Consider the following 26,088-nt stretch of genomic DNA (forward strand, 5'->3'; position numbering starts at 1 on the left):
CCTTTTTTTTTGACCTGTAAATTTTGTCCTGTATATTTCAGGTTACGTTTTCCATATTCATTAGCTTCAGTGTATCGTGGGCCATCGTTTAGTGTGCGTGCAATTTTTTGGTTCCCTGACCCCGTTCTTCCAGCATTTGGAATTTACTTTTTTCGTATTAAAGTTAAATTCACTTGCTAGACAAGTTAAATGAATTCTTTTGGTATACTTACGGAGCGGCCCTTTGCCTCCCCAGTTACTTCTTCATATTTGGACCGGGCAGATACCGTTAATCCTCGAGTTACCGCCTGGGCGCTTATCTCAAATTTAATTGACGATATGGGCGCTTAATCGAAGGGAGCGGGGGCGCTTAATCAAGGGTAGCTGCTTATTTAATTTTTGACAAATAATGGCCAAATATGATTGTTTTTTTGTACTAGCATTTGTACGTAAACAACAACACAAATTGTGCATTAATATACAAAGCTGATCCTTAAGTTTTATTAGCGGCACATTAAATATCAATTTTGATTTCTTCCTCGTGCTCATCAGGCCGGACGGGAACGATTAAACATGACCAGCACTATACAGTTATTACGGACACCCCATTGTTACGGACAGGATGTTGAAGTCCTGGCAAATAAGAAATACTGAAAATAACTCTCGTATACTACTGACTTCCTCTATTACGGACACCAAATGGTGGTCCCGACGGTGTCCGTTATAGAGGGATTTGACTGTACATCCTTTGTTGTCTTTGACTCGTCCATAAAAAAGGGATGAGGAGAGGGGAGGGGAGAGGACGCTTTTTCGAGGAGGAGGGCTTATTTTAAATTTTGGCCAAGGGGAGGCACTAATTCGAGGATTTAAGGTCACTGCTCAGAAATAGAACTGAACATAGATTTTCAACCAAACTTTGTCTACTGGTTGAAATAAAAAAGTGGGGTCACCATACTGGTTTAGGAGCAGAAATACCTTGTATATTCCACATAATTCCATAATTTCTCTGCAAGTACTGGCAAAGTACACGATTTCAGTGATAATTTATTTTTCAAACTTAGAAATTGATCTGTTTTCATTTTACAGAAAGAATTTGATCGTCACAGCCAAAATATGAGGAAAAAATGATAGGTCACCATACTCGTTTACCAGAGAGCGACAATTTACTTCTTTCGCGGACTAAGTGGCATAGAAAAAAGCCGCCATTTTGCTTAGGTACACGCGCTAATCACGAGTAAAATTCTGCGCAGTAACGATGCGCAATGCAATACAGGGCAATCTATACGCACTGCTTGAAATAATTAGGATTCCTACACTTTCGTTTCTCTAATGAGCCCTAAAAAAGAAAAAAAACCGACATAGTGGTATTTGCTAGTTATAAATTTTCGATGACTTATTTTATTGGACGAAATTTTGGTTTTGAAGTTACAAAACAGACGAAAGAGTCAACAAGACAAGCGAAGTGTGTGAAAACTTTTAGTATAAAAAAGAACAATGATGGAACGCAAACCTTTAATGATCTTTAATGAAACTTCATACTTATTGCCTGATTCAAAAACTCAGCAATGTCCAGTGCCAGTAGATAAATGCAATCAAGTCTAACGTTGAGTTTAATTTTCTAGTTTCTAGTTGTAATAAAACTCGCAAAACTAATTATTTGAATACTGCGCACATTATAACTATATTGCATGCAATTTTAAAAATAAGGTGTTCATTCATTCAGTCATTTAATCATTCAGTTTGTATGTCTATTGACCCTTCGCCGCGTTTCCCGGAAATATACTGGAACCGCTACGGTCAGATCTGGGATGATGAAACTAACACAACACTAGAAGATCAGTCTGGCCTGCAACGATTCTGTAATACGAAAAGCATGCAGGCTGTCCAAGACTAGGAGCTACATTGTCAGACAATCTCTAAGCTCGGAGATGATGCAATCGTACAAAACTTAAAGTCTATTCCTACCTTTTGTTACAAAATCTAAACATGTAAAAAACGCAACTTGTTTTGATTGCCAAGTTTGTGATGTTATTTCTACGACTATGGCATTTGTAGGATCTCTTCGTATGTATGTACTTATAACATTAAACAGGCCTTATTAAAATTTAAGTAGAATTCATGGTTGCGTTTAAGATGAAGTCATCTAGTTCTCGAATAAAGTCATTCTCATTGGGCATATTCTTTTCCAATTCATCGGCAAGCTCTTTCAGCTTCTTCACTGCTTTGGGCTCTTTATCCTTCTTACCTTTCCGGGATGCATCAATTTCCATGGAGTTAGTCACCAAAGTGTAAATGTCGACTGGTAACAGTACGGCACTGAACGCGAAGCCGCCAATGTGAAAGACTCTGCCTGCTACACTGAGACCTCGGAACAAAGCCTCGCCTCCTTCACTGGCAGCAGTGCTAGCAACCCTGGCTCCAACTTTCAAGCCGGTTTCCACACAGTTCTTCACAATGAAAGCGCTGGTAAGGCCCGCCTTTACTCCATTAGAAAGAGTACTTTTCTGTGCTTCGTTTCCAAATTCCTTCAAGAGTTTTTTAATCCCTTCATGGGCTTCTCGGTCGTCGTCAATGATTTTTTGAGCGGCGTCAAAAGTATCTCGCTGAATGCGGGCCTCTGCGATCATAGATCCAGCGTTTGTTACTCCTCCAGCGGCCCCCACCCCCACGCCGACCCCAGCGAGTATAAGAGAGGTTCCAAACGTAACAAATGAAAGCCCAAAACCGACTGCGGCGAGAACAAATCCCGCGACCGCGGTAGAACTTCCTGCCACCTTCGCAATACACACATTGTTATGATGGACCATTAGTTTGTCTGCTAAGACTCGCAAAGTGTGCACGGTATTTTTTCGTTTTGGAATCCAGTCGTGCATCATAGCCTTAAGCTGCTCGGCTTGTTTTAAAAGCTTGCTTTGCTCTACCATGGTGAGACTGGCAATTTGTTTTCCCTAACGACAAAACAACGACGACTCCACCGACTTGCCTTTCGCAGAATCAGTCTTTTTGTTTGCACTGTGATCAAGGTTCCTATTGGCTAGGAGCTGGTGGGGTGACAGTCGACGTCGTGAAATTAAATCTTATTTGTCTAATAATAAATTATGGATTCTTGGAAACCTTATGATTTATGGAAGCAATTAATTGCGCCGTGTCTTCACTTAGTACCGAGTTCATTTACCACTAAAAGCTATACTTTGAACTTGTGCACGACAAAACAGTAAAATCAGTCAATTTTTGCATGACCAAGGTTACTATCGATCTTTATCTTACGCAGTCATACCATCCTCGTTTTCGGTTTATTATTTCTTCTTTAGTATTTTTCTACTAGAGAAAACTATTATTTTGAGGTTTCCTTCAAAGTGAAAGTACTTTTTTAATTCAGGAATAGCTCTTTCAAAGTTGATACCGAACACTTTTTAGCTTGATTGTTTGGGCATTGAAAGGAAACCTTTTAAAAGGCGATTTGGTTCACTGCTGTGCCGTCAAATTGTCTACTGCAAATGATCTTTTTCACTTTATTTTTCCTCACGGCAAACAGCTTGAAATCCGCCAACTTTCACATTTCTTGGAAAACACTAATGTTGTTCATACGGTAGACTAGATACGGGTTTTTGGGAAGAACTATTGATTGCTACATTTTCTTAATGTTGTTAGAATACTAGAGTTGAGCAATATTAAGTCGAAATTCAGTCAATTGACATTGCTTCAGCATTTTCAATCTGCGGGTTCTGACAAGGGTTCAGTAAACTTACTCAAGATGATTTCCAGTCCGTACTGCGCAATCTCCGCTTGTTTTGTTCAAAATTTTAAAAAAAAATGGGAAAATTTTTTTTTTTAAAAAAAAAGAAAAAAAAAAAAAAAAAAAAAAGGGGGGAAAACTGAGTAATAATATGCAACAGAAATACCGAGAACGCCGTTGAAACCTTGGCAACCATTTTTATTGTTCAAAAATTAAATTGAAGTTCCCTTTGGGTTTATCAGATACTTTAAGACTAACGACTATAGTTCTCTTATCTCTTATCCATTTTATATTAAGCTGCTCGGCTTGTTTTAAAAGCTTGCTTTGCTCCACCATGGTGAGAATGGCAATTTGTTTTCCCTAACGACAAAACAATGACGACTCAACCGAGGCACCGACTTGCCTTTCGCAGAATCAGTCTTTTTGCTTGCACCGTGATCAAGGTTCCTATTGGCTAGGAGCTGGTGGGGTGACAGTCGTGAAATTAAATCTCATTTGTCCGATAATAAATAATGGATTCTTGGAAACCTTATGTTTTATGGAAGCAAATGCGCTGTCTTCATTGAGTAGCGAGTTCATTTACCACGAAGAGCTACACCTTGAACAACTTGTGCTCTGCAAAGCAACGACCGGACTCCACTGACTTGCATTTCGCAGAATCAGTCTTTATGTTTGCACGAGCAAGGTTCCTATTGGCCAGAAGTTGTTGGGGTAACAGTCGTGGAATTTAATCCTTTTTGTCTGATAAAAAAATCATTATGGATTCTTGGAAACCTATTTCTTATGAAGGCAAATGCGCACTGTCTTCATTGCCGTAGTAGCGAGTTCGTTTATCACGAAAAGCTACACCTTGAACGACTTGTGCTCGACCAGCTGAAGACTTAATTACGGAAATTAATTAGTTTAACTGCGACTTAAAGGGGCTATGTCATGGACGGTTCTTCTTGGAAAAGGTGGCCATTTTTGTTTCAAGTTTTGTCGTTTGTAATCGGTCGATCTTAATCTTACTAAGTCGTAACCTGGTAACTGTCCTTGTTTATTTTCTGTTTATTATTTCTTCTTAACGTTTACCAGAGAAAATTAACTAGTACTTTGAGTTTTACTTCAGTTTGAAAGTTATCCTGAACATCAGGAACGTGATTTATTAATAGGACATAAAATCAACCACATATTATCGTGACATGACTCCGATCACTTTTAGCTTGATTGTTTGGGCATTGAAAGGAAACCTTTTAAAAATGTGATTGGGGTCACTGCTGTGCCGTCAAATTGTCTCCTGCATATAATCTTTCTCACTTTATTTTTCCTCAACGCAAACAACTTGAAATCCGCCAACTTTCGAATTTCTCAGAAAACACTAATGATGTACATACGGTAGACTAGATACGGGTTTCTAGGAAGAGCTATTGATTGCTACAATTCCTTAATTTTGTTAAAAATACAAGAGTCAAGCAGTATTTGGAAGTATAAATTTAATCGACATTCGCTTTAGTATTTTCAATCAGCGGGTTCTGACGAGGGTTCAATAAACACTTGAAGGAAGAAAGAAATTATATATATACAACAGAAATGCCGAGAACGCCGTTGAAGCCTTGGCAACCATTTTGTTTGGTTCAAGATTGAATTGGTGGGGTAGGGAGTTCACCTATACTAACCAAAATTTCATTAATTCATATAACGGGCGATGCAGTTTATAGTTGTATTTTTAGGCCTTCCCGGATAAGTCTGAAACATATACGAAAAACAAAACTTTAGACCACAAATGCAGTGGGCACGCCGAGCAAACAACTAAGCCAGTGACATGTACACGTGACCAGTTAAGGGGTACAGTATTCTAATTAAGAAATCTACGCAAAGCTAAACCCAACCAAACAAAGCAGTTTAAGTTATAAGACTACTAGTTAAGGGTGCTCTTGAACATGGCAAAAAGGAATAGCCCAAGTGACCTTGTCACTTCCTCAAGGCAGTTAATATCCAGTATCCGACTATGGTCCGTAAAACGACGAGAAACAGTCCAAACGCTGCGAGACTTGGCAAACGAGCTCATGGAGCATCATAAAAATGTCAACATCGCCAAGGTGTCGGGTTCGTCTGCTGCCATCGCTGGATTTGTTTTAATCGCGACTGGTTTCGGTCTCGCTCCTGTTACTTTGGGAATTTCTTCGATTCTTTCTGCCGTTGGAGGAGCGATCTGCGCTGGAGGTGGCGCGACTGCCGCAGGTTCAAGCATCGTGGAAATGAAAATTTTCAAAACAAAGCTTGCGGTTGCACAGGAGGTCATTGACGCCGATCGCAAGGCTCAGGAACCTGTTCAAAAGCTTTTGGAGGATCTTCATCGCGAAGTGTCCAAGGAATCATTTGCCAGTTTAAAAAACCGTTTCTCTTACAATGCAAGCGTTGGTCTCCTGGTGAAAAGCCTTGTTGATGTAGCCAGAAGTGCGAAAGCTAGTGCAAGGGCAGCAACCACAGCCGCAAGCGAGGGAGCTGAAGCAACGCTGAGGTCAATTGGCATAGCAGCTAACGCCGTCCGAATTGGACTATTTGCGGTTAGCGTAGTACTCCTTCCACTCGACATTTATACTATGGTGAAGTCGTCGATGGCAATTGACTCGGCTCGAAAGGGAAAGAGAGACCAAGAGCCGGAAGCGGTAAAGAAGCTGCGAGAGCTCGCATCTACTTTGGAGATGGAAATGAATCCGATACTCCGAGCCGTGGATGAGTTCCAGCATGGATAAACTGCTGCTACTTTTAACGTATAACTGCCACAAACAGAAAAAAGGCAGTGCTCTGTGGAACTGGTATCGTTTACAACCCATTTAGGAGAGTAAATAAGAAGCGAACTGTGATTATATATTTTGTGACTATCTTGTATTAACTGCAGCACGTCAACATTTAATTTTCACGTCAGTTATATTTTACTAAATGTAACAAAGGTGCAGAAAATATAATATAAAATCTTTTTCTTAAATTGGAAGCAGTTTTATAAGTGATTACACGCTCTACGGACGGTATTTCTGGCAAGAGATTCGAAGTCATGGTGATTCCTGTTTATAAAACTGGCGATTCATTTATCATTTATGTAGTGCCAAAGTGTTTCCCTTCCTCAGTATTCAATCCTCAAAATGGTATGATTTGATTTACAGAGATAGGAAGAAATAACGCCTGCTAAAGGTTTATTTACCTTTTTCAGTGGTTGATTTTTAGTTTAAATGACTATTATAGTACTATGTTATAAGCTAGACCTGTCTATATATATTAGTGTTAAAAGCTATACCACTATAGCTTGCAATGCTTCTGTAATATGAGAACTATAAAGACTTATAAAGACGCCGAGGCTAAAGACTACATTCTCATAAAACCTCCAAACTCTCAGATGATACCATTTTAAATCTTAAATTCTATTCCTACCATTTGTTACAAAATCTAGACAGTAAGAACTCAACTGGTTTTAATTGCTAAGTAATCTGTACGACTTTTGGCATTTATATGATCCGGCTTCGGATTTTACTTTGAAAATTTAACAAGCCATACTTGCATTTTGAGATGAAGCCATCTCTGTATAGCTAGTTCTCGATTAAATAATTTTCAGTCGACACATTCTTTGTTGAAGGTGCAGAAAATACATTTTTACATCTTTTTCTGAAGTTGGAAGCAGTTTTATAAATAATTACACACTCTACGGACGGTATTTCTTGCAAGAGATTCGAAGTCATGATGATTCCTGTTTTATAAAACTGCATGGCGATCTATTTACCATTTATGTAGCGCCAAAGTGTTTTCCCTTCCAGACCTATTTAATCCTCAAAATGGTATGATTTGATTTATAGATTGATTTTTAGTTTTCATGACTATCATAGTTCTGAGTATTTTGTTATAAGCAAGACCTGTCTATATAGTGTTATTAGCGAGACCACTATAGTTTACAATGTTTCTGTAATAAGAAAAGTAAAAGACTTACCAAGACTCAGGCTACAACCTCTAAACTCTCAGATGATACCACTTTTTAAATGTAAAATTCCATTTCCACCAGATTGTGTGATATCTTCTGATTTATTTACATAATTTAACAGGCTGAACTTGTATTTTGAGATGAATTCATCTAGTTCTCGATAAATTAATTTTCAGTGGGCACATTCTTTACCCATTCATCAATTCAAAGCATTCATGCTTGCTTTACACACTTAAATATGATCAGTTTGTCTGCTAAGACTTGCAAACTGGAGTGTCTGTAACCGTTTATTTTTTTCTTTTTGGAATCCATTTTAGGCTTAATATACTATACAAAACCACGATGACTCCACTGACTTGCCTTTCATGATCAAGGTTCTTTCAGCCAGGAGCTGGTGGGGTGACAATCGTGATATTAAATCCTAAACAACTGCAAGCAAAGATGATCATACTACGTGAAAAGTAGACTTTGCAAGTAATCAACACGCCTAGAACCGATTCAGCAGGATTGCAACCTTGCTTGCAGTCTGATTTCATTTTATTTCTGATCGATCTCAGTAGATCCTACGAATAGCAGCATTATCGTTTGCGGTCCCTTGCAGTTTTAGTCTTACTTTTATATTAAATCCTGTTTGTCAGATAACCTTGAAATTATGTATTCTTGGAAACTATGGAGGCAAATGTGCTCTTTAGCGAGTTCATTTATCACAAAAAGCTATACCTCGAACAACTTGTGCTCGACCAACTAGAGATTTAATTACCTAGTGTAGTGTATGTCCATATATGGTATTTCCTTATTTGAAAGTGACCACGTCCTTTTGTACAAGAAACCATCTTGAATGGAGGATTAAAACGTTGTGTTGTTAAATCCTTTCTCTGTTTGTTCCGCAAATGCTACATTTTGGCGACGAGGATGGCGGTCACCTTAAGTGGATTACCGTGCATATCTTCCTTCGACTGCATTGGGGGCCGAGCCACACTGGCACAACGCTGGGAAAAAAGGAAAGCTGAGTTCGAACTGTACGTGGCAGCTTCGGAGGTGGCAGACAAAGTGCAAAAGCGAGCTCTACTTTTACGGCATCTCGCAGGACCTGCAGTCCGTGATATATTCAAAACGTATTCAGCCGAAGTGTGAGGCGACGAAAAGTTCGATAAAGCGATGAAGTGTCTTTCGGACCATTTCAAAGTAAAGAAGAACGTACCTCTAGCGAGACAGAAACTGCTGGCCAGCAAGCCAAATCCGGGCGACACGATCAGCAACTTTGTTACGCGTTTGAAAAGTTTTGCGGAACACTGTGACTATGGCGAACAAGAAGATAACCAGGTGAGAGATATTGTGATTCGCATATCACGAATGAGAAACTTAAGAGCGTATTTTACCGTGACGAAAACCTTAGACCGAAGTAAGGGCAATAAAGGAGCGAAGAGCAAGCAGCCATGACAGGGCAAATGTTGGAGATGCGAAAGATTGTAAAGTCTCTCTTAACCATACTTGCAGCAAATGTGAAAAACGTGGGCACATGGAAGTCTTTTGTCACACGAAACAGGATAAACATTGCAAAGGAAGAGGCAAATCTGGAAGAAGAAAACGAGAAGGCGTACGAAACATAGGCGACCAGCCTGACCAAGGTGACGTGGAAGGAAGCGAAGCCAGTGAAGATGATGGATTTTATGTCTTCAGCGCCTCAGATGGTGAGTCAAACACTTTACCTCTTATGATTGATAGTGAACCTGTCAGTGTCATCATTGACTCAGGTGCTACCTGCATCTTAATGTCAACTTAATGAGCAAGTGTTTGATAAAAAGTCCAAAGGAAAGCAAGAGTTGTTAGAGACTGACAGAAAAATTTATGTTTATGCATCTCAGCAGCCATTAAAGCTTAATGGAAAATGCATGTTGAACATTTGTTTACCAAATACACAAACGTCGTTGAAAGCTGAGTTCTTCGTAGTGCTGGACACCGCAGACACATTGCTGGGCAGAAGCTCTTTTGAAGAATTAGATGTCCTGAAAGTAGGTATCTCTGTAAATGCTTTTGAATTCAAAGATGTTACTGATAAGAAGGCTGCCCCTAAAGGCAAAGTACCCTCAAGTGTTTACTGGTTTTGGAAAATTGAAACATTTTCAATGAAAACTGTAGACGAAAGTGACACCCCAGTTGCTCAAGCAACTGGGGTGTCAACAAAACAACACATAAATTTTTCTGTTGACAAACTACAGGAACTTGAGGAACTTGATGTGATAGAGAACGTGAACGGTCCAACAAGTTAGATTAATCCCCTTGTTAGTGTCGAAAAGCCCAATGGTGATGTTTGCATATGCTTAGACATGCGGCAGGCTAATCGAGCGATACTAAGAGAGAAACACCCTGTGTGTACCATTGAAGAGACACTGCAAGAAGCAAAAGTGTTCTTCAAGTTAAATTTGAACATGGCATTTCACCAAGTAGAACTTGCTTCAGAGTCAAGAGACATTACCACTTTTGCAGAACCTAATGGTATTTACCGCTACAAACGTCTGATATTTAGTGTCAATATGACCACTAAGACGTTCCAACAAATCATCTGGCAGATACTCAAAGATTGCCCTGGCACTCACAATATTCATGATGACATTTGTGTAGTTGGCGCTTCTGAAGAAGAACATGAAGAAAGGTTGAATCAAGTCATGAAGAAATTAGTAGAGAGTGGCTTAACACTGAATTACGACAAGTGCCAAATCGTTCTGGGTAGCATGGAGTACCTTGGTAACGTGTTTTAAACTGACGAGGGATTAAAAGTATCCAGTGACAAAGGCTTTCCAAGCAGTCAAGATGCAGCTGACGCAGGCACCAGTCATGGCATTCTTTAAACAGGGAGCGGAGATCCGTGTCACCACAGGGGTATCGGAGCTGTCTTAGAACAAAAGCAAGAGGATGGCCTGTACATACCTGTACACTATGCTAGCCGAAAACTTACTCCACCTGAAAGCAGATATTCTCAGTTTGAGAGGGAGGTACTGGCAGTGAAGTGGGGCTGTGAAAAATTCTTCCTGTACATCCATTAAAATGAGTTCGAAATTTGCACTGACCATAAGCCGCTGGTCACTGTGTTTGGTCCACTTTCAAAACCACCTTCAGCCAGAATTGAAAGATGGTTGTTATACATGGTGCAATTCAAGTTTAGCATCAGACACATCCCTGGCAGAGAAAACGCCGCTGACGCATTGAGCAGATTGTCAGTGGATAGTGTTCCTGATGCAGCCATCAAGCAGACAGAAGAATATGCACGCACCATAGTTGCTGATGCCATACCTGCAGCATTTGCACCTCGCCAAGTTGAGAGCGAATCAGAGCGAGACCTTACCCCAGAGCGATGCCATAGCATCTGGTGATTGTCGAAACTCCAAGGAACAATCTACAAAGCTGTAAGAGATGAACTTTGGATAATGGGACAGCTGGTTATGGGAGGAAACAAAGTTGCCATTCCAGAAAAGTTTCCTTGTATTTCCTTATTTGGAAGTGACCATGTGCTTTTGTACAAGGAGGCCATCTTGAATGGAGGATTAAAACGTTGTGTTGTTAAATCCTGTCTCTGTTTGTTCCGCAAACGCTACACCTAGATTAAGTTTAATTGCGTTTTAAAGGCGCTATGTCACGCACTGCGCATCTTGGAAGAGTTGGCCAATTTTTTCAAGTTTTGTCGTTTCTTATCAGTCGTTCTAAATCTTACTTAGTTGTAACTATCCTCGTTTATATTCGGTTTACTATTTTCTTCTTTAGTGTTTTTCTACCAGAGAGACTATTACTTTGAGGTTTCCCTCAGTTTGAAAGTAATTTTCATACAGCAAGGAAAACAATTTAAATATCCTTATCGTAGAAGAACGTTCCTGTTGACCGATTCAATTCTGAATTCATTTCATTTAATCACAACTCTCAAAACCTTAAGTATGTACAAAAGTTTAATATTTACACTGTAAAAATGCTGTTTTGGTGATGAAAAAGAAACTAAAAATATTTTAATAAATAATCAGATCACCAACCTTTTACGACAACACTGGCATACTACAGATACAACTAGTCCTAAAAACTCGGCAAGTGGTATAACAAACAGATACTTTTGGTTTGTTTTTGACGATATAAAATGTTTTGGAGCAAACCGTATGGATTTGCTATTTTAGTCCGGCGGCTTAGCTCGAAATTTTAGTTGAATTGTGCATTTTTTGATACAAGCATGAAACTTAGCACAATGAAAGTGGTCACCAACAGAAGTTTTTTCAGATACAGTGCCAAGCCCCAAGAACACCGGTTTTTATGGAAACCGTAATTTATTAAAATCAATGAAATTTCGTGAAATATTTGTTTATCCTGGTTTATGGAAAAATACAATTATGTCAGAAAGTGATATCAAGTCGCACGTACAAAATTTAGAATGAAATGCTGTAATTTAGACTGTTCACAGCCCTATATTTTTCTATTTTTCTTCTGTTAGCGAACGGTTCACCGATCGCGAGAGACCTGGACGCTAGCGCAAAACGAAAGACGCCAGGGAGCAGAGGGCAGGGAACAAAAAAATCTTTTCCCATGCAATAATTTCCTAGTAAATTATTGGTATCAAACAGATGGTAAAAATGACAATTGTAAGGCTAATTTAAAGCATTCACATCTGTATTTATGAATAAAAATCTACAATAAAAAGGTTTATAAAAGTACAAGAAGAAGTACTTCGTGGGGAAGGGGCCTCTCGGCTGAAAATTTCATTGCTGTTTACTAGCTGAAAATAGGAAATTGGCGTTGGCACTATATAAAGAATTGATTAGTATACGAATGCCTATAATCCCGCAAAGTTTGGTACTTGTAGGGCTATCAAATGGTCTTTGCGAGCATTTGCGAGCATGCGAGCACAGCGTTTTTCTTTGCGAGCACGAGCATTGACAAAAATTAGCCTTGCGAGCAACGAGCACTTTTCAAAAACCTACCTCCACTAAAAACCGAGAATGCGAGCACTTGTAAAAATGTGCGAGCACAAACAAACGAGCACCCACTAAAATTGTGCGAGCATTGCGAGCACTGCGACATTTTGAGGGACCATTCTTGACTCCTACTTGTATCAAAAATCGCACAATTCAGGAGCTAAGCCGCCGAACTATTTTACAATAACTGAAAGAAGAGTCTCGCACGGGAATTAGTCGAAAGTTAAGGTCGATGAGACCACAGTACATAGACCGAATGATATCGTAAATTTTGACCATGAAAATAACGTAACCTGTAACTCAAAGTAAGGAAATCTTTAAACGATACCGCGACTTTCAGTCCAAGCGAGTTGTGAAAAGTCAGCTGGAACATTTGCACATTCGTCGGCTTCCATTTGAGTTTTAAACATCTTCTGACGTCATTTCTTAGAACGTGAAAAAAATGTTGTCGTTTTGTTAAATAGAGTTAGTTTTGACATGTTTCATGCGGTTTATTTTCGACGGACAAGTTCTCTTTACACGAATTTATTCACCGTTGCTCCATTATTTCGTCGAGTCTTGCTGAAAAATGATATTTCCCAAAACGTTTTGCCGTAACATTTTTAAATTTTAATTACGCAAATTAACCCTCTGTTGGATGCCCAAAACATCGGCCCACCTTTAACTACAAAATTGACACTAGTGTACCTCAATTGTGGTGGAGTAATCGAGATAAAAGTACGAGTAAGTTTCCTTTAAACTAACGACTATATTTTTCTTCTATATGTACTCGCTAATGAATGTTGAGGTTTAACTGAAATCCATAATCGTTTATCAAGGCGTTCCAAATTAAATTTTACGACTGTTGATTATCCGTTCATAGCCTGGACCTTCCTAGATGAATGAGAACAATCATCAATGTAGAAATGACAATTAAAAGCGCCATTCTATTGCGATCGAGAAATATTGCTGGATATGCGTAACTGATTGTGAAAACAAAGCTCGTTTGATCAATGTCGGTAGTGTTTGTGAATTGATGACATTTAAGATAAAACTGATGATAGATGAATAGCATTTTGTAAAAAAAGCGATATGAAAAAACATTGTGGATGGATTATATTGAAGATCTAAGATGAACTTGAAAATCTACGTTATGTTAAAAAAGTAAAACTTTTACGAAGAATTAATGAAGGTAGATGATATCGGCCAAACATAACGATTTTAATTAACTTTATTGCACATGTTATTGCAAAAAATTACTCTTAGTTGAATAGTAATGTTAAAAAACACCTGCTGCAAAATTCACACTTAGTGCGACAAATCTCACCGCTGCAGCTAAAGATAAGATAAAGGTGGTAAGTGGACCCTATTCATAGTAATTTTCGAGAGACTTGATTTTCGCGGTTGCAAAACAATCAGACTCGTGTGATATTCTCTTGTAAGACTTAGGAGGGGGGTGAATAGGGATACGAAAATCCGTCAATCCGTCACTATTTTCGTTCAAATCCGAATCCACTTCACTTGAAAACTTTGTGTGGTAAGGTTTCACTCCAGCGGACAGTAAATGTTGTTTTCATGCCATTTTTTCAGGAAGTTTATTTTCATATTTTGTTTTTGCATGCGAAAATTACGCCAACATACCGACGAAGACCGACCAAAGTGATCCCGCGAACGTCGTTTAGTATCCACGATCCGAACTTCCTGACATGAAGAGTCCGAAATCCGCTCTAGAATTCTCAGCTAATCCGCAATCCGCTGTTTTTGGTGCACCGTTTACATATAAATTGGTCATGATCACTGATTACATTCTCTTTCTCCGAATTAACATACGTCACAAAGACAACATATTGCAAATGCTGACCTGTGTATTTTAAAGTTGTTCGTTGCCGCAAACGAAGATACCAACCCGTTTTAAGTTCTGTTATGTTAAGGTTTTGTTAAATATCGTTGTAAGATATGGTTTTAAAATAGGTTATGCCGACTCTAAGGCCATCTGTTTATTTGTTAACACTTACGGTGGGAGGTCTTTGGAACATTTTCGCGAAATTTAGTTCCTTTTCTACACGATTTTTCTGCCAAATCGCGAAATTTAAGTCTCGCGAAATCTGCTTTTTCTTTCCCAAGAAATTTTCCCGGAAAATTAGCAGAAATAAGATCTGGGCCGGTGACGATAAATTTTCTGCTAGATTTTACATATTATTATATTTATCCGGCCTCTTTGAAGAATGCAAGACAACAAAAAAAGCAAATAAATTGATTGTTTCGATACATTTGTCAATGAAAATTATAATTTACTATTTAGGAAATCACCAAGTCAAAGATGTTTTTATTGGCACCATTGATCATTCTCATCAAAGTAACAAGCATCGTGAGATGTTCGACATGTCGAGGACATTGTCAACACTTCAAGTTTGTCATCGATCAAGATGTCGTCCATGACAACGCTCTTGAAGGTCACGTGATTAAAAGAATCACTGTAAAGAGCGCCGCCCAGTGTCACATGGAGTGTAGAGACGAGTGTCTGTGTGTCTCTATAAACTATTTACAAAATACAGTGGAAAGCAACTGCGAGCTGAATGATGTCAACAAAGAGATGAAGCCAGCTGCATTAAAACACAAACCAGGATCTCAGTACTATGATTTGGTGAGAAGCTACACTGTAGAGGTAAGGAATAATAAAGAAACACAAAACGATAGGAAAGGAAACGATCAAAAATAAACGTTGAAGAAAAAACTTCTTGGTTTGCTAAGGGACGGACCATTATTTTTTAGAGGGGGATGAAAAATAGTGAAAAAAAATTGTTTGCAGGGCCTGGAAAGACAAAATAAATCGTTTGCAAACACGATATGTATAACAAAAAATAGAAAGAATTTCGAAAAAAGGTTTGCAGAGGTGCATAAACTAAAAAAAAAGTTTGCAGAGGAAAATTTTTCATCCCCCCCCCCCTCCAAGAAAATAATAGTCCGTCCCTAATGACTTAAAGGGACACTGAAAAACTCCAGAGGCTAAAGACATATGGAAACTAGGAACAGTGGTCCAATTTTGTTAAAAATCACCATGCAAGTGTTCCGAAGCGATAAACAAGTTATATATTGTGATGCCATCAGAAACTTTAGATCTCAACTTGAAAAAGTTAGGCTAATTTGTTCAATTGTTGTCCTTGTGGACTGGAAAAACATGACTCCTTTCTTTCTTTAACATTTACTTTATATTTCCATCTTGATGTACTTGGTGGTACATGTGCGAGAAGACTTCTCCGCCAATTTTAGTACTAAATCCCCGTGACAGTTTCCCTTTAATCACAGCAATATTGGTAGAAAATAACCTCCTTTTGTCAGCTTTTTGTTAAACATGGTTGTCAAATATTTGCGAGTTAAATCAGTCATGGTATGAGATAGGACCTCGTTTTACTAGCTCGCATCAAATCTCGCTCCAGGCCACCCGAAAATAAAATAACTAATTGCTTAAGGTAATTCCACTGATATAGAACCTGCACTGAGATTTTTGACAAACTTTGCCAATTGAACGTTTATCTCATAAGAACCAAAATTTTGAAATAAAATTGGGGGGTATCCATGCTTGTTTAGGAGCAACATCACCATGTTTATACGCAATATTTCCTTATGATATCATAATGATTATAGTCCCGACTGCTTGTTAAATTCACTATTTTGACGATTATTTCTTATTCTAAACTAAGAATTGGTCTATATTTTTTTACAAAAAGAAAGTTATTACCCAATTAAAAACAACGATAGGTGACCATATTCGTTTTCAAGAAAATGATGATTTAAGGCCTGGCAAAACGGAGATACAAGTGGACGCAAGTTTTCAACTTGGGTTTACTCGCCTCTCCGTTTGGTCAGGACTTGCGTGTACTTGCGTTGACTTGCGTTCACTTTGGTCGAGATCAAATTTGCACGCAAGTGAACGCAAGTTTTTCACCGTTTGGCCACCCAACGCAAGTCAACGCAAATTTTGCTGCTTGCTTCAAATACTGAATTGTAACGCGCGCAGTAGCATTTAAATGGCTTTTTTGACAACTTCCGTGCAATTGCGAGTCCGTTTGGCCACCCAACGCAAGTTTTTACGCAAGTTCAACTTCCGACTACTTGCGTCCACTTGCGTTGCCGTTTGACCAGGGCTTTACGTCTCTGGCGAGGTCCGCCATCCTTTAATACGCGCGCGCTAATCACACGTGAAGTTATGCGCAGCAGAGATCTACAACCAGAAGTAAAAGTAAAAAAAAAAAAACAATCGTGACACACTCGTGCAAGTTTTCCCGCGCTTCTCTTGTTCTTTTTTTTTTCTTTTTTCAGGGAGGAAGGCGTTACTTACCGGAAAAAGACATCTGTGTCAATAAGTGTTGCGAGCCGGATCCTTGCCTCCAGGGAGGGGTGTGTCGGGAAATTTGTGATCCCAAGATTGTGAGATTCAACTGCACCTGTCCTTACGATTACACTGGTCAGCGGTGCGAGAAACCCACATATCCTCGAAATTGTAAAGACATCTGGAAAAATGGCGAGTTGTCTTCAGGAAAGTACAGGATCTATGACGCTCAAAATCAGTCATTTCTGGTGTACTGTGACCTCGAATCTGAGTCGGACTTTTTCTGGGCTCTCATTCAATCATTCTCGCTAGAAAACAGAGAGAAGTTTAAAAAACACTTTAATATTGATTATCCTGTTGACGAAGACTCACTGGAAGTCAATTGGGCCTCACACCGTTTGTCTTTGTCTCACATGCAGCATCTCGCTGGACATTCGACTCACTTGAGAGCAACTTGCAACTTTAATTCTGAAGGTTTCAGTTACACAGACTACGCACGCGCAGACATGACAAGCCACAAACTCTTTGACTCGTGGTGGCGGCTTTGTAAGAGATACGAATATCTAAACATCCGGGGAATTGAGTGTTACGATTGCACTTCACAAACAAACAATGTTGATAGCTCATGTTGGCTCATCAACAGCTATAGAAGCTTTATTGATCATGGTTGCGAGTTTGATGGCAGACCAGGTATGGGCAGCTCTGAATATAATTTTGGAAATTATAAAAATGTGAACCCTGAACATCGCTGCTCATCGGCGCCATCATCAACAACACAGCACTGGCTTGGAGTCAAGAGGGATGATGTGTAGACAAGAGTCATTATCAGGGATTATGGCTTCTGGTATAGATAATGATAATGGTATTGCATTTATATAACGTATTTCACAGATGTATTTGTTTAAATGCGCTTCACACATTCTGCAATTTAAAAAATGAATTAAACAATGTTCTGCTAACTATGTCTTTAAGGTCGCGCAGGACCCTTACTCATTAATAAATTCATTAGCCAAATTTCTTGACGAGGTGCTATCTTGTAAAGCTTTAATTCACTATTTTTTGAACATCGATTCCTCTAAAATTTATCACGGATATTAAGAGATGATGGAATTACATCATGATTGTCCTTTTACTGAGAGATGACCGTTTACTGTGATGTTACAAGCTGTTAAAAGTTTAATTGCAGATAATGCGATTTTGTGTCCAAGTTTTTGGCTACAACAGCTCACCGAATTAAATGATTATATAACCTAGTGATGAATCATAACCTCTTTTGTGTTATGACAAGAACGAAATTCTCGATTTCAAAAACTGCTTGAAGTTGATAGCTTCAAGAGAGTAAAAATGTGAAATCTACTGAAACTTTGAAACGTGCTATCTTCATTTTGAGAACGAAATTTCAAAATTCGCTCTTGTCAGAACACAATAGAGTGCACCAAGTTCATGTTCCTCGCGAATCAACTCTTGAAATTCTATATCGGCGGAGAAAACTTGGACACAAAATTGCAGGTTTTGAGGCTTCCGAAGACCTTCCGAGTCAATGTTTACAACAACGTGTGCTTTATTGATTTATTTATTATCTGTTCTCATTTTTTTATTGATAATATATTTGTAGTAGTATTAAGTTTTATTCTAGGGGAGGGCCACAGGTTTTTCAGTTTTCAACTGTAATGTGTAACCCTCATTAAATAAAGTTGTTATTATTATTATTATTATATGAATCTATTTATGATAATTCGCTATGTTCCAGCGCACGGTATGCAAGGCTGAGAACAATACCGTGTAATTACTTGTACAAGGAAATTTGAGAAAAAAAATCTCATGAATATTTCGTTTGTTGTCGGCTTCAGTCGTCGCAGTTCGTGCATACTCTGTAAATAAATACATACATAATGATTTCAAGAGTCCTGCGCGACCTTAAAGTAATATAAGTAAACAATGGCTCAAATTATGCTTATGGTTTGAAAAATGTTTTGTTTTATTTTGAAGAAAACATTCAAATTCAGGTATCACGTATGCTTTACGTTAACTAAACAAAGTGAAAAACATCTTTCCATTTTTTTACGCCTAATGACTTTTGTTTCTGTTTCTCAGATGCTGGTATTATATAGCCCATGACCATGGGCTCCTGTAAAAACTAAGTAAACTAAAGAAAAAAAAACTGAACTAAACTTAAAAACCCAGTTGCCCCCGCCAGGAAATCTTGCCCCCGCAGACAAAAAATCCTAGGTACGGCCCTGATAAGAAACAGATACTTATTTTAAAATGTTTCATGAGGTTTATTTTAGACGGACAAGTGCCCTTTACACGATTTTTTTTCTCCATTGCTCCATTATTTCGTCCAGTCTTTCTGAAAAATGGTATTTCCCAAAACGTTTTGCCATTACAACTTTAACTACGCAAATTAACCCTCTGTTGGATGCTAGAACATCGGCCCACCTTTAACTACAAACCTCGATTGTGGTAGAGTCACAGAGATAAATATAGATTACTTCATAGAAAGTGCGACGTACGGATTTTTATTCACGAGTTGCAAAACTTTGGAAAAACGAACGAGTGAGCGAAGCGAACGAGTGAGTTTTCCAAAGTTTTGCAACGAGTGAATAAAAAATCCGTACAAAGCACTTTCTGTGCTGTAATTTGTTTATTATATATATAAAGATAATTCAACCATTGTAAACTTGACGCGACTTTTCTCGTAAGTTAATTCATAAACCTTTGACATATTACAGTCATTACAGTTTGACCGTAGAGGGAGGAAAAACAAAGCAGCAAAATGCACATCGCTTTCCAAGCGAAATCAATTTTAACCAAATTCGAAAAAGTACTGCCAACAAAATCTCCTGTAAAAAAACTTTATTTAATTAAACACATTGCGTTAATTTTTGAAAGCAAAACTTTTGGTATCGCATCGAGTAAGCGTTGCTACAAGCGAATCGACTAAACACGCAGGCGAATTTTGAACAAAATTGTGATAACACAAGGAGTCGGTTAATTAAGCAATAATAGCGACGTAAATCCACATTCAGAAATACAATCTACTTTACCATGGTGTTCCCAAGAGTGCTTGAATATTCTTAGAAAGTCTGCGGATGCGTTGCAATTTGAAAGAAATTCTTGTCCGCCGGCTTCGCTTTCATTTATCGACACTTCCCTTGTTTTCGCTCCGCCTTTGAAGAATGATTTTTATCGTTATCATCTAATTACTGTATCCTTTCGGTTTTGCTCAGCGAGTTCCTGTTTGCTTGCCTTTCCATAAAGTTGTCCAAAGATCAATTTAATTTATAGAACAAATCGTGCAGCCATGTTTTCCAAGCATAAATTGCCGTCGGGAGCAAACTTGCCGCTGGCTGTTCAACCTTTTTGGAAACCATTTGAGTTCGCGCGCTCTGATTGGTTGGGTCGTTCCACTCTAGATGCTGATTGGTTATATTTTTCACATGGGAAGAAAGCTATACGCGAAGCTGATTGGACGTATCGCTTTTCTCACATGTGAAAATATAGAATATAGAAATCTATTTGTAAGGTTTATTGCCCAAAATTCTCGCTATATATGAAATAAAGGTAGGTGTAAGTTGGTTAATCACCTACTTTTAGACTAACGACTATTATTTTCTTCTATATGCACTTGCTAATGAATGTTAACAAGAGAAAATGTTAAGGTTAAAGTGAGATCCATAATCGTTTATCAAGGCGTTCCAAATTAAATTTTACGACTGTTAATTATCCGTCCATAAACTGGAACTTGTTAAGTGACTGAGGACGGTCATCGATAGAGAAATAACAAATAAGGCGTCATTCTATTGCGATCGAGAAATGTAGCTGGAAATACGTAACTGATTGTGAAAACAAATCTCGTTTGATCAATGTCGGTAGTGTTTGTGAATTGATGACATTTAAGATGAAACTGATGAATGGCATTTTGTAAAAAAAAAAAGCGTTTTAAAAGAATAGGATTATATATTATTATATTCTGAAAAAGTAAAACGTTTACGAAGAATTAATGAAGGTAGATGATACAAGCCAAACATAACGATTTTAATTAACTTTATTGCACATGTTGTTGCAAAAAATTACTCAGCGTAGTTGAATACTAATTATTATCAATACACGCGGCCAAATTGAATACCGCCCTATTGAAAACACGCGCTTTGCGGGCCGCAAATGACTCCTAGCGGGCTGTTAATGCATTAACGGCCGTGCAGCTGATTGGTTCTCGGTTCATCATCCGATTAACTTTAACCAATCAGCGTCACTGACGCGGGAAAACCATTCAGGTGCGTACGCGTACAGCAAGAGTCTCGAACAGTTTTTCGCGTAGAAAAAATCAAAGTCTATTTGTTGTAAATAGGACAAAATACAGCAAAAAAATCGGACAAGGCGAAGAGACAAAGAGAGAACTCCTTGTTGTCTTGCGAGAAACGAAACATCGTTCACTTGAATTGTGTATCTCCGGTCGAGCTAACTTAGCTAAAGCAGTTGCAGGAATTTTACACCGAAGTTCAATCGGAAAATATAAGTTTGTAAAGTATTTTTTATCCATGAATCAACCCATTGCTCATTATTTTCAGAGACACTGCAGCTAGCTCTTTTAGACTACAACTACACAATAAGACATATAAAGCCTCAGTAGCATCGTGTATAATTTTCATTGCGACGAAGTACTTGTGTTATTCGAATTGAAAATCATGATGCTAACTTCATTAAAGTGAATGTGTTACCTATCTGGATGTTATTTGGCCTTGTTTATTGATAATATTGACAATAAAATAACTTTTTTCGGGAATATTGTTTATTTTCTCCCTTGTAGTGTCATTTGTGGCCCTTGCGCTTCGCGGTCGGGCCACAAATAACACTACGCGGGCGCAAATAAACAATATTCCCGAAAAAAGTCATTTTATTCCCTTATTTAAAACACCTGCTGAAAAAAAACACACTTAGTCACAGGGAGCCCTCACATCCGTTAAGAATATGAATAAAATATTAACCTACCTATATCGCGCGCGTGTTTTGTGGCGGCCATTTTGAATTTTTAATACGCGCGCGGTCTGCTAGTGCGAGGTCTGGAACCGATATTACGGAAGTCTGGGACGGGCGGCAGAATTCGTAAATTCTCGGAGGATCCGATCGCTCACCGAGGATAAATAAGTGAAAAAATGGTATACAGAAACGGACCTAAACGGGTTTTGTGTGAAAGAGCGAACAATTTATCGCTTGTGATGAATGAATTTGTGTATGTTTTCATCTTTTCTCAAAGTTTCAAGGCCCGTGAAACCACCGGCTCATTCTCGGCAGTTAAAGTCGCTAAAGCAAAAAGCTGAATGAAAATGTTTGAGTTAAAGAATTCTTCACAAGATGTGTATTGCTAAAAAGAAGCTTTGATGGTTTAGCATTTCATCCTATATGACGTGCACATTGTATAAAAATGTTTGATCATTGAGAAAGCCGAAAGACCGGCGTAAGATTCCTCCTTAACTTCAGCTGTTTTAATGATCTGTTTTCAGAGCCCATATTCAGCCGGATAATTTGTGAACAATTCAACTTTGGATATCATGCTTCAATAAAATAACGAAATTTACCAGGCTCTTTTCACCAATTATATTTAATAAAAAATTGTTGTAATTTCTACAATAATACAAATTTCCTGCATTGCATTGTTATGTTCGTGTACCGGTAGCGTGCACCCATATATTCAAACATATCAGTTATTTCTCTGAAACCAAAAAAAAATAAACAGCCAGATAAACATGAAACACACATAATACCTCTTTAGGTTCGTGGCAGTCACCAATTCCTGCAAAAGAATGGATTGTTTTTGCTTTGTTTAAAACCTTCGCCGCACGCCCAGTTGTGCTTGTGACGAAAACCGTTTTCTTTGTGTGCTCACAAATTTGCTTCATGAGAAACGACTTCCCACTACCGGCGGCCCCAGATAGAAAAGTATTATGGCCAGCCAAAACGACATCCAGCACTTTCTTTTGGCAGTCAGTCAAAACGCTAGAGGCAAACGAACAGCAACATATTTTTTAAGCTGATCTGAATCGCATGCAGTACCGAAAAGGTCATTAATTACGAGAACCTCGGCGTCTCAAAGCACAAAATTACCTTCGAGTTAATTGACATTGGCGAAATTTTCTCCTACTATTTATACGTACCTCATATTGTCAGGTGGAAGAAATTTCTTAACGTAATATTCGGGGATAAAATTCCTGAACTATTCCAAATAAAAGTTTTTCGAACTTTCCCGCCACTGTGGCTTCATAAATCGGGTTTTCCTGGCCTTTGGCAGCATTCTATTTCCGGAATAAAATCATCTAACTTCCGGAATTAAAGCACACCAATCAGAACAAGCGACGCTCTCACTTCCGCTTCGATTCTGTCAATCAACTTTTCGCATTTTTCACTTCCGTGGCTCCCAACTGGCAGAGACATAGCGCGAAAGCGAGTAGTTTAAAACAACGCCAAAATATCACAGACCTTCTTAATGTTTGGGCTAAATAAACTTAAATATGTTTAGCTTAATGGGAGGCGCGGTGGCCTAATGGTTAGTGCGCCGGACTCCGGATCGAGCGGTCCGGGTTCGAGACCTGGCCGGGGTCATTGTGTTGGGTTCTTAGGCAAAACACTTTACTCTCATAGTGCCTCTCTCCATCCAGGTGTATAAATGGGTACCGGCGAATTTACTGCTGGGGGGTAGCCCTGCGATGGACTAGCATCCTATCCAGGGGGAAGTAGCAATACTCCTAGCCGCTTAATGCTACAGAAACCGGGATAAGCTCCGGCCTGATGAGCCACTTGGCTCGACAGCAGGCTTTACTAATGCTTCTTCTTCCCACAGAGTAATTTTTGTCAAATTACGAAGTAAATTTCCCCTTGAACCTATGCGAAATTCGGAACGCTATCATTTCAGTTTCATCCCTTGTCATTTTCTTAGAGCTCCGAGCAGCGTCCGCGCGATCTCCGTAATATCGGTTCCAGACCTCGCACTAGCAGACCGCGCGCGTATTAAAAATTCAAAATGGCCGCCACAAAACACGCCCGCGATATAGGTAGGTTAATATTTTATTCATATTCTTAACGGATGTGAGGGCTCCCTGTGCTTAGTGCGACAAATCTCACCGCTGCAGATAAAGATAAGATAAAGGTGGTAAGTGGACCCTATTCATAGTAATTTTCGAGAGACTTGATTTTCGCGGTTGCAAAACAATCAAGAAATTAAAGACTCGTGTGATATTCTCTTGTAAAACTCAGGTGCACAGTTTACATATAAATTGGCCATGATTGCGTTCTCTTTCTTCGAAACATACGACGGAGAGAAAACATATCGCAAATGCTGACCTGTAATATAAAGTTGTTCGTTGTTGCAAACAAACATACCAACCCGTTTTAAATTCTGTATTGTTTTTTTAAAATAGGTAATACCGACTCGGAGGCTATCTGTTTGTTAACACTTATTAGTGGGAGGTCTTTGGAACATTTTCGCGAAATTTAGTTTCTTTTCTACACGATTTTTCTGCCTGTTTAAACGGACAAGTTCTCTTTACACGAGTTTATTCACCGTTGCTCCATTATTTCGTCCAGTCGCTGAAAAATCATACCTTATTCTCACTTAATTTCGCGAGTACTAAATTTCGCGATTTTCGCAATTTTGAAAAAACGCAAAATTTAATACTCGCGAAATATAGGACACGCAAAGTTTAAAATTGCAAAATTTAATATCGTACTGATAATATAAAAAAATAATGAAACTCGATGTGTTTTATCATAGGTATTCCAACATGTCTGAGCTTCATGTTAAGGAGTTTTTTGTTTAATTTTGTCAATTAGTTATCTCCTACTCTATTAGTCACACTGTTCGAACTGTTCTCTGCCGCCAAGTTCTTAAAAAATCGCGCTCTTGCAGTCGTATATGAACCTATCAGGTATTTAGACTGTTGAAGACCTTATGTTTTGTTATGTATATATTGTTTTGTTTGCTGTTTTTACGATGACTTTCATGTTTATTATGTTGTTACAGTTACTAGGTCAAAGCTTCACATTGAAGAATAGATAAAAATCGCGAAATTTAATACACTCCAATTGTACCTTCCTCTCAAAATCGCGAAATCAAGTACTCGCGAAATATGGCTCTTAATTTTTCACGAAATTTAGTGAGAATAAGGTATTTCCCAAATCGGTTTTGCTATAACAACTTTAATTACACAAATTAAGCCTCCGTTGGATACCCAAAACATCGGCCCACCTATAACTACAAAATTGTCACTTGTGTACCTCGATTGTGGTAGAGTCACAGCGATAAAGATACGAGTAAGTTCCCTTTAATTGTGGTAGAGTCGCAAAGATAAAGGTAGGTGTTAGTTGGTTTATCAGCTACTTTTAGACTAACGACTATATTTCTTCTATATGCACTTGCTAATGAATGTTAACAAGAGAAAATGTTAAGGTTAAAGTGAGATCGATAATCGTTTATCAAAGGCGTTTCAAATTAAATTTTACGGCTGTTAATTATCCGTCCATAAACTGGAACTTGCTAGGTGACTGAGGACGGTCATCGATAGGGAAATAACAAATAACGCGTCATTCTATTGCGATCGAGAAGTATTGTTGGAAATGCTTAACTGATTGTGAAAACAAAGCTCGTTTGATCAATGTCGGTGGTGTTTGTGAATTGATGACCGATTTAAGATGAAACTGATGATAGATGAATAGCATTTTGTAAAAAAAGCGATATGAAAAAACATGGATTACATTGAAGATCTAAGATGGGCTTGAAAATCTACGTTATGTTAAAAAAGTAAAACTTTTACGAAGAATTAATGAAGGTAGATGATACAAGCCAAACATAACGATTTTAATTAACTTTATTGCACATGTTGTTGCAAAAAATTACTCGTAGTTGAATACTAATTATTATCAATACACGCGGCCAAATTGAAAATCGCCCTATTGAAAACACGCGCTTTGCGGGCCGCAAATGACTCCTAGCGGGCTGTTAATGCATTAACGGCCGTGGTTCTCGGTTCATCATCCGATTAACTTTAACCAATCAGCGTCACTGACGCAGGAAAACCATTCAGGTGCGTACGCGTACAGCAAGAGTCTCGAACAGTTTTTCGCGTAGGACTGAAATCAAAGTCTATTTATCGTAAATGGGACAAAATACAGC

At 38.5% G+C, this 26,088-nt stretch overlaps 3 protein-coding genes across 3 annotated transcripts in view; 2 read left to right on the top strand and 1 right to left on the bottom strand.

The window, feature by feature from the left end:
• Positions 1–1,704: 1,704 nt before the first annotated feature.
• Positions 1,705–4,115, bottom strand: LOC144632317 (uncharacterized). The gene is made up of 2 exons (XM_078490938.1): positions 4,095–4,115; positions 1,705–2,948 (listed from the first exon to the last, which is right to left on the bottom strand). Exon 2 carries the CDS (start codon positions 2,901–2,903, stop codon positions 2,085–2,087), a length of 819 nt encoding a protein of 272 aa, XP_078347064.1. The 5' UTR covers positions 2,904–2,948; positions 4,095–4,115; the 3' UTR covers positions 1,705–2,084.
• An 807-nt stretch (positions 4,116–4,922) lies between these two features.
• Positions 4,923–26,088, top strand: part of LOC144632318 (uncharacterized) — a 140,679-nt gene continuing 119,513 nt past the window's right edge. Inside the window, exon 1 of the mRNA XM_078490939.1 lies at positions 4,923–7,642. Within this exon, the coding sequence (XP_078347065.1) occupies positions 5,635–6,450 (816 nt within the window). The 5' untranslated portion in view covers positions 4,923–5,634 and the 3' untranslated portion in view covers positions 6,451–7,642. The remainder of the gene's footprint in view (positions 7,643–26,088) is intronic.
• LOC144632285 (uncharacterized) lies at positions 9,065–18,484 on the top strand. The gene is made up of 3 exons (XM_078490901.1): positions 9,065–9,355; positions 14,895–15,257; positions 16,913–18,484. The coding sequence occupies exons 1-3, from the start codon at positions 9,323–9,325 to the stop codon at positions 17,732–17,734; spliced, it is 1,218 nt and encodes a 405-aa protein (XP_078347027.1). The 5' UTR covers positions 9,065–9,322; the 3' UTR covers positions 17,735–18,484.

This window comes from Oculina patagonica, chromosome 12 (genome assembly GCF_052425735.1).
Source record: "Oculina patagonica isolate OP01 chromosome 12, crgOcupat, whole genome shotgun sequence".
NCBI lineage: Eukaryota > Metazoa > Cnidaria > Anthozoa > Scleractinia > Oculinidae > Oculina > Oculina patagonica.